At 38.5% G+C, this 9,811-nt stretch overlaps 1 protein-coding gene across 2 annotated transcripts in view; it reads left to right on the forward strand.

The window, feature by feature from the left end:
• The window catches only part of dhx15 (DEAH (Asp-Glu-Ala-His) box helicase 15), a 74,241-nt gene extending 64,825 nt beyond the window's left edge, over nt 1–9,416 (forward strand). For both annotated transcript variants that reach the window (XM_062065931.1, XM_062065930.1), the window contains exons 12-14: nt 7–197; nt 6,087–6,256; nt 9,246–9,416. In XM_062065931.1, the coding sequence (XP_061921915.1) occupies nt 7–197; nt 6,087–6,256; nt 9,246–9,348 (464 nt within the window). In that variant the 3' untranslated portion in view covers nt 9,349–9,416. The remainder of the gene's footprint in view (nt 1–6; nt 198–6,086; nt 6,257–9,245) is intronic.
• The last annotated feature ends 395 nt before the right edge of the window (nt 9,417–9,811 follow it).

A 9,811-nucleotide genomic window follows, 5' to 3' on the forward strand; every position in this document is an offset into this window, starting at 1 on the left:
AAACAGACCACGAGTCTTCCCAGTGGTGCTACGACAATTTCGTTAACTACCGCTCGCTGATGTCAGCCGACAACGTACGGTTTCAGCTGTGCCGCATCATGGAGCGCTTCGGGTTGCCCCGACGGAGCTGTGGACACAACTGCAGAGAGTACTACACCAACATCCGCCGCATGTTGGTCACCGGGTTCTTCATGCAGGTAAGGGTTTTACACCAAGTACAACCTAAAAATAGTTTGACCATCGTTTTTTGCTACCTCCACTGAGCATCACATTTTAAAGGCCTACTGAAATGAAATTGTTTTATTTAAACGGGGATAGCAGATCCATTCTATGTGTCATACTTGATCATTTCGCGATATTGCCATATTTTTGCTGAAAGGATTTAGTAGAGAACAACGACGATAAAGTTCGCAACTTTTGGTCGCTGATAAAAAAAGCCTTGCCTGTACCGGAAGTAGCGTGACGTCGCAGGTTGAAGGGCTCCTCACATTTCCCCATTGTTTACACCAGCAGCGAGAGCGATTCGGACCGAGAAAGCGACGATTACCCCATTAATTTGAGCGAGGACGAAAGATTCGTGGATGAGGAACGTGAGAGTGAAGGACTAGAGTGCAGTGCAGGACGTATCTTTTTTTGCTCTGACCGTAACTTAGGTACAAGGGCTCATTGGATTCCACACTTTCTCCTTTTTCTATTGTGGATCACGGATTTGTATTTTAAACCACCTCGGATACTATATCCTCTTGAAAATGAGAGTCGAGAACGCGAAATGGACATTCACAGTGACTTTTATCTCCACGACAATACATCGGTGAAGCACTTTAGCTACGTAGCTAACGTGATAGCATCGTGCTTAAATGCAGATAGAAACAAAAGAAATAAGCCCCTGACTGCAAGGATAGACAGAATATCAACAATACTACTATCAGGAGACACCGAACCAAACACTGGACCTGTAACTACACGGTTAATGCTGTGCCGCCTGTCGAAGCCTAGCAATGCTGTTGCTAACGACGCCATTGAAGCTAACTTAGCTACGGGACCTCGTCAGAGCTATGATAAAAACATTAGCGCTCCACCTACGCCAGCCCTCATCTGCTCATCAACACCCGTGCTCACCTGCGTTCCAGCGATTGACGGCGCGACGAAGGACTTCACCCGATCATCGATGCGGTCGGCGGCTAGCGTCGGATAGCGCGTCTGCTATCCTCCTGGTTGTGTTGCTGCAGCCAGCCGCTAATACACCGATCCCACCTACAGCTTTCTTCTTTGCGGTCTTCATTGTTCATTAAACAAATTGCAAAAGATTCACCAACACAGATGTCCAGAATACTGTGGAATTTTGCGATGAAAACAGAGCTGTTTGTATTGGGATACAATGTGTCCGAATACTTCCGTTTCAACCATTGACGTCACGCGCAAACGTCATCATACATAGACGTTTTCAACCGTAAGTTCCACGGGAAATTTCAAATTGCACTTTATAAGTTAACCCGGCCGTATTGGCATGTGTTGCAATGTTAAGATTTCATCATTGATATATAAACTATCAGACTGCGTGGTCGGTAGTAGTGGGTTTCAGTAGGCCTTTAAGTCTAAATTCAATTAAATATAAATTCATTTTTAGAAAATATTAATTAACACATTTGTTATCATACAATTTCTTACTAATCATGCATATGTCTTTATTTTTTGCAATGGTAAATTTTGTCTTCGGTTAACATGAAGATTTGAAGTATGTTTATTTTTGCACATTTGTTCTTATGTTTCGAAACATGTCGGCCAAATCGGCCCACACACCCAGCAGAAGTAGAACGCGGCTAAAATGCGACCGTTCGGAATGTGACTAGCATTTGTTTGTGAATATACGCCTCAAAAGTGCTGTATGAACGTGAGAAAAGTATAAGATTTTACGCTATAAGTTACGTAATGAGGGGTGACACTTAAGACAGGTAAAGGTGTTGTTTGTAGCAGTTATGTGGCTGCCTAAGAGGGTCCGGGTTCGAATAGGGGGTACTTCATGGGTACACTTTGATACAACACATTTGCTTGATTTATTTTTGATTATATTTGATAATTAATGATGAATGATATTTATATTTCTACGGACTAGTGTGACCACAATAACAAACGCATCATAATTAAATAATCCCCTGAACTCCCCCCAAAATGGATTAACTCGCTGGAATAAAAAAGACAATATAACATTCATCCATAAACGTGGACGCATGTGAAAAAGTGCAATATATTTATCTGAACAGTAATCTATTTATTTATTTATTCATATATATGTATATATATATATTTATTTATTTTATGTATATATTATATATATATTATTTATATATATTTATTTGTTTATATATGCACCTTATTGCTTTTTTTATCCTGCACTACCATGAGCTTATGTAACGAAATTTCGTTCTTATCTGTGCTGTAGAGTTCAAATTTGAATGACAATAAAAAGGAAGTCTAAGTCTAATGTTTAAAATAACCTCCAAAAAGAAGACTACTAGGGATGTGGAACATCCTAATCAAGATTTGTTGTTGCTGATGATTCAGAGACAATATTAGTTTATTTAGAACAGACCTAGGCAAATTGAGGCCCGGGGGCCACATGCGGCTCGTTGAGCTTTTCAATCTGGCCCTTAGGACATTCCCAAATCATTTTTTTTAGATTTTTTAAATTTAAACTGTAGCTGCCATTATGATGTGCAGTAATGTTTTCAAATGACCGTAAGTCTTGAACTATACAAAGTATTTCAATGGTTGGAATCTGCGCTTTTGCGTGATATACTAGTTACTATGGTAATCTAATGAGTTACTATGGCAATCTAATTAGTTACTATGGTAATCTAAGTCACAGCAGCCCTGACAAGGCACCAAGCAGTGTGGGTGGGGTGCGTTTCCACAGAGTGTTTCCAGAGCGGCCAACCTAAAATGCAGGTGTCTGGGACAGACGCAGAAGGAGATTTTTACAACAACATTCTAAAGCTTAGTGATATATCAGACGTATCAGATTGTAGGTGTTTTTGTTTTTTACACTTCACGTTCATATTTCGCTGTGTTTGTTGCATATTTTTTTTTGCGTTTCGCTTGATTGTAAAATATGTCGATCGAGAGGGGGTGAGACGGTCATATGTTGTCAATATTCAGTGTTTATCGTTCATAGTTAATATTGTAAATCTCACATTATTTATTTACATGTACATGCTAGGTGTCTCATTCAGTAAAAAAACGTAAAATTCCATTGCATTTAAGGCGGTCTGATTTTCAACCAGTGTTACTGTGAAATAAATACTGGATACTCATGGACACTGTGGGTGGTGTTACCTATATTGCTGTTATTTCTTGTAAGGGAATCATGTATGAATAAATTATGGATACAAACAAGCAAGTAAACAATAATTAATGCCAATGCATTCACATCCTTTTTGAATAAACACTTTAGGTTGACTCATCAAAAGGAAACACTTTCTGCTCGCATTTTTAATATTCAAAAAATGTTCAATAAAAGTACTGTACCCAACATTTTAACAGTAAATTTACCTGCTGCTCTTGTTTTTTAACATGGAAATAATATTATATTAATGTCAAAAATATTGTGAAATCAAATCTCTACTACTAGGTGTGGGGCGTTTAAAACACTCTTTTGAAAGACAAAAACGAAGGAACTTGTAGTCTTTCGAAGCGAGTGTGCTGACTCCGCCGAAGCCCAGAGGCCCCCACCCAATCAGGGGCCCCCCGATTTTGACGACGTTGGTGTTCATAGCTGTCAATCACAGAAAGCTCAGCTTCGTGTAGCGACTGTGTACTCTCTCTCTCGGCTGCATTGTTTTTTTCCTAACGCTCCGAGCGGGGCGAGAACCCTGCTCGCCAGCATGAGGGGCCAGCGTGCTGACTACTGAGCTAAAAGCAGAGTCAAGCTCCCAAACCGACAGCACTATTCATGAAGTTGACTGGTGGTCAGCGTGTTTAAAATCCCGTGGCGCCGTAGGTGGTTTGAGAAATGTGTGGTGTTGCCATTGTATTTTACATATCCTACAAACAGTGAGCGACTTATTAAGAACATCTCTGTCTTTGCAAAAGCCTAAGTGTTTCCACACACTGGACCGCGATGGTGGCTTAATTATTCCTCGTTCGTCTGCTTCTTTTCTGGTGTCCGCCAAAATATTTGATGACGGCTGTGGTGATGACGTCACAGACGGGCGACAGACTCGGGTAAAATTTAACGGCTTTATTTATTTAAAAGTAGTATATAAACTACTACTATAAGTAGTATATAAAGTCTGCTGTTCTTAAAGCTGATGTTTTATTGACTAGTATCGATATAATCGATTACTTACTTTTAAAACGATCTTAGATTATTAATACATATCTCTTCTGGGAGGCCAACTAGCAGATCGATATAATTGAATCTTAAGAATATAAATCCATCTATCGAACAATCTTTATAGCCCTAAAGTCTACCAAAATTCATAAATATCAACGTGAAAAACTATTCTATCAATACCTGCTTAATTTTTCAAATAATAACTTCTACGACATTTTGTAGAAAATCACCGTATTTTATTTTCACAAGCCACCAAACATGTTTAACCGGGGGTCGGCAACCCAAAACGTTGAAAGAGCCATATTGGACCAAAAATACAAAAAAAAAATCTGTCTGGAGCCGCAAAAAATGGAAAGCCGTATATAAGTCTTAAAATGAAGGCAACACATGACGTAAGTGTCTATATTAGCTATAATAGCCTACTATCAAAATGACTGTGTCGCAGGCTGAAGCAAATCTTTGTTGACAGAAATGTTGAAATGTAATATTTATTCTGCACATTTTTACAACATTAGAAACCATTAGTAAATCAGAGGCTACTCAGAAGGTGAGATAACTGCTGGAAATTACTGGCTCTTAATGGCCAAAGGTATAGGTGTGTGTGTCCAAGTTAAAGGAAACGGCAGGCTGTCTTCTTCTAATGGATTTATTACAATCTTTGGCAAGCCAGGTAACGTTTGCTGTGGTCTGGAACAACATGGTACACAAACAACTATCTGAAATGCAGCCAATATTACATACAGATAATGTGTCATGAGACATGCAAAACTAAATTATATACAAAGAGTATAAAAGTCAACGATATTAAATGAGCTCAAATATACCTACAAATGAGGCATAATGATGCAATATGTACATACAGCTAGCCTAAATAGCCTGATTAGCACTGCAACAAGTCAATAACATCAACAAAGTGTACTTTTGTGCATTCACGCACAGCATGAAACTTTTAGTGGACAAAATGAGACAAAGGAGTGGAAGATTTTACATGTAAACAAACTGTTGAGTCGCAGTCCACACTATGGTGAGTTCAAGAACCACTGAAATTAGTAGGACAAAACAATATTCACTAAATACTCATATTAAACATATTAAACAGTGGGCTTTCCAACAATTGGGAAAGTTTGTGTCATGTTTGTTCTCAAACAAAAACCTTACTAAAACAAAAACAAAAATTTCCCCCATCTTTTTCCATTTTCAATCCTTTTATGAAAATGCTCCAGGGACCCCCGTGTTAAACCATGAACTAGGATATGTTTCATCACGTTTGTACAAATAATAATACAAATATTAGTCAATTATATTATTGTCGTGATTGCTCATGACAGGTTGGATTTATGTTTCATGTTCCTGTGTTTTTGGTATAATGATGATTGGGTGATGCTCCACACTAGATTAGTGATTTTGTGGCTCACCTGTCCCTAATCACTATTTAGGAGGGTTTATCTTCATTGCGATGCTGGTTTGTTGTAGTATGTAAACAGTGCCCTTTTGCCTTTTTTTATGCTCACCCATGATCTACTGTCATAGACACACTAGTGCGCCCTCCTTTGCGTCCCTAATTAAATGACCTTTTACTTGCACGGATGACTGACAAGAGGGTTCACTCCGTTGCTTTAATTTCGCAATTGTACAAAAGCAACCAGCTGACGCCGATGCAATGAGTGAACCCCCTTACAGTTTGTTCTGCAGCCACAAACAAACCTTCACAGACATGCTCATTGACAATCACCGCTCCAAATGATGCCCGCAGGTTGCTCACCTGGAGCGCACGGGCCACTACCTGACTGTGAAGGACAACCAGGTGGTCCAGCTCCACCCCTCAACCGTGCTGGGCCGCAAATCCAAGTGGGTCCTCTACAGCGAGTTTGTACTCACTGCCAAGAACTACATCCGCACCTGCACCCATGTTGAACCTGAGTGGTAAGTCTCACTATTGGTTAGCGTAAAAAAAAAAAAATTAATACATCCGTGGTTTTATAGTACATTTGCTCTTTCGTAAAGTGCGTGTTCAAATCGAGTCAAAGGAAGTGGAACATTTTTGGGAACAAATGTTTTTTGTTTATCTCAGGGGATTGTTCATTGAGCGAATATTATTAGACTTAACATAATGAAGAATATGTGTAGATCTGCTTATATAGAAGAATGCCCTGAGATAAGCAATGATGCTAAATGATTAAGCGCTACATGAATGAAACTGTCTTGAATTGAAGCGTTGTGAAGATGAAATTTGTGCTGACTTTACACACATTTGACACAGCGCAGGTCAAAAATCTTCAGGAAAAATGGCCTCCAAGTCACACGAAAGTTCAGAGTTCAAACATTTTTACATTAGTTACGTTATTTTTAGGGCTGTCAAACGATTAAAATTTGAATCGCGCTTATTCATAGTTAACTCAAAATTAATTGCAGATAGATATTGTATATTTTTTGTCATTAATAAGTGTAATTATTAAGTTTTTATTACCATGACTGGACAATTAGTCTGCTTTAATGAAATGTATTTGAAACATTATGCTGTTTTCAAACAGCTCAATACAAAAAAGACATAAACACGCTTTTAACTACAATAAGAAAAAATACCAGCAGTGTGTTGGTGTCTTGTCAGGTTTTGTATTTTGTAAGAATGCATAGTTTGTATTCCTGCTGTAGGAGCACTTGCATTCAGAGGAGGAGCTACACTTCCATGTTTAGATACCAGTTTTAAGCATTAATAACACTAAACCTGGCTTGTTATACACTACCGTTCAAAAGTTTGGGGTCACCCAAACAATTTTGTGGAATAGCCTTCATTTCTAAGAACAAGAATAGACTGTCGAGTTTCAGATGAAAGTTCTCTTTTTCTGGCCATTTTGAGCGTTTAATTGACCCCACAAATATGATGCTCCAGAAACTCAATCTGCTCAAAGGAAGGTCAGTTTTGTAGCTTCTGTAACAAGCTAAACTGTTTTCAGATGTGTGAACATGATTGCACAAGGGTTTTCTAATCATCAATTAGCCTTCTGAGCCAATGAGCAAACACATTGTACCATTAGAACACTGGAGTGATAGTTTCTGGAAATGGGCCTCTATACACCTATGTAGATATTGCACCAAAAACCAGACATTTGCAGCTAGAATAGTCATTTACCACATTAGCAATGTATAGAGTGTATTTCTTTAAAGTTAAGACTAGTTTAAAGTTATCTTCATTGAAAAGTACAGTGCTTTTCCTTCAAAAATAAGGACATTTCAATGTGACCCCAAACTTTTGAACGGTAGTTTACGTTCATGTTATGTGATATTTCTACCTGAATAAATGCTCCTGATATTCTGTACGTTACATGTTGTACAAGTTAATGGTCTTCATATATCTGCATGACAATGTTTTCACGTTTCACTAATTATTATTAAAATGTAATATTCAAACTGCTAAACATTCTGTAATTGCAGACTATCAATCAGAACAGGTTATAAAATAATATACACTTAATTTCCATCCTAACAGAAAACCTTTATTTAGGTAGAAATATCACAGATTACATTACAAAACATCTTTGACAAAGCATGATCGTAATGTAAGACATTTTTCAGTTTGTCATGGTAGTTAGACCGAATGTGACGCCGAGCGCTATTATTGTGAAGCCGAAAGTGTGTGATTGGTATAAGAAGAGGTCTTGACATGTTTTGACGACATAAAAGTCTCCAATAAAAGTAATTCTCGACTTCCAGTCTTTTTTTTCTGTTGAGCTTTTTATTTCATAAAGCGCGCTGTCAGGTTCAAACACTGATGACATCTATTAAACAGACAAGAAGCAAGGAATTAAATAGAGACAGAATTAAATTTGGCTCAATGAGGAGAAACACGTAGACCTGTACCCTTGCACAGTGTCCCACCACGCTCTGACGAAAGATTGTACGCCTCCTCTTTTATTTAGACTTTCCCTGATTACATGGCAACAGCTGTTTCTAAAGGAAGGGGGGTCGTAAACAGTTGTCGCCTTTGGTTACAAAACAGTTAAAAAAAAAAAAGGTGCCTGGAGGGGGGGTCAGGTCCTGCTTCCTCTCCGCTTTGTAGATCTCGGGTCAAGACAAAATCTTCCTGTGGATTACAATACATCAAAGAAACCGACACCTTCATGTTGCTTCCCATCCTACACAGTGGAGTTTTACAAGCCTTTTGATTGGTAAGAACAAAGACAGCTTTTGTCTGCTATTCTGACACGCGCAAGTTGCTCCAATGTCGTCTCACAGCAATTGAAGATAAAATTGTCCTGTCGGGAGAATGACCTAGCGTGGCTTTGGATGTGGGATTTCCCTAATGTACCCTTTTTTTTCTGCAATTCTGCTCGCTATTTCCAAGCTTGTGCTTCAACAATAACTGAACGCCGTTACATCCACCCACGCTACGGAACGGACCTAGGGTCAAAAATAAGTCAGGACGCATGGGCTTTAATTGCACGTTAAAAAAATGAGCACCGTTAAAGAAACTTACAGTTAACACATTATTATTGCGTTAATGACATTGACAGCCCTCATTATTTATTTTATTTTTTTGTTACACTTTGGAAAGTGTTGGAGGACCATATCAGCACACTATGTTTTACAATGGTAAGTTTTACTTTCAACATAAATAATTGTCATTTATTATTAACATATTAATTTGGTTCATATGTTTCAGAACATGTACAGTATGTCGGTCAAATCGGCCTATTTCTAATACAGCAGAAGTCGAATGCTGCTGAATATGTACAATAACGAATCCGATACGCCTCTAAAGTCACACAACTTAACAAACGGCAACAACTTGTGTTCATCTGCACTATAAACACAATAAACTCACATAAGAAAATGTTATTGCTAGACAATTTTCAGCTGCCGGTGATTGAGCCTCAGAAGTTTTCAGGATTAACTTTGACAATTTTTCTTTAAGGTTGCTGAAAATCGCCCCACGTTACTTCGAGATAAGCCAGTTTCCCCAGTGCGAAGCAAAGAGACAACTGCAGCAGATCATCCTAAAGCTGTCTCAGTTTTAAATAGTAGATACTATACTTTTTATTTATGTCTGTGTTCCATTTGTGCAGAATTGCGAACGTTACTGTTTTTGTTCACTCAATAAACATGAATTTTAAAGAATGTTCTGTGTTTCAGTATTTAATTTCCCTTTGCAGCGGCGAGACAAAAATGGATGTTGAACTGTGACTTTTCAAAGCGCGTGATATTCTAGTACTAATACTGTATTATCATTGAATAAATATTTATTTTATTCAGGAATGTTGTTATCCTAAAACAATGAAGTACACAACCCTCCCAAATTTCAGGGCCTCTCCCCGAGGCAACCACTCTCCCGAATTTCTCCCGATTTCCAGCCGGACTTAAGGCAAGCCCCCTCCAGGTCCATGCGGACCTGAGTGAGGACAGCCTGTCCGCTTGGCCAACCAAAAAGTAACCACAGAACACTATAGTGTTCTGTGGTTACTTTTTGGTTGGCCAACGGTT

This window comes from Entelurus aequoreus, linkage group LG12 (assembly GCF_033978785.1).
Source record: "Entelurus aequoreus isolate RoL-2023_Sb linkage group LG12, RoL_Eaeq_v1.1, whole genome shotgun sequence".
In the NCBI taxonomy this organism is placed as follows: Eukaryota; Metazoa; Chordata; class Actinopteri; order Syngnathiformes; family Syngnathidae; genus Entelurus; species Entelurus aequoreus.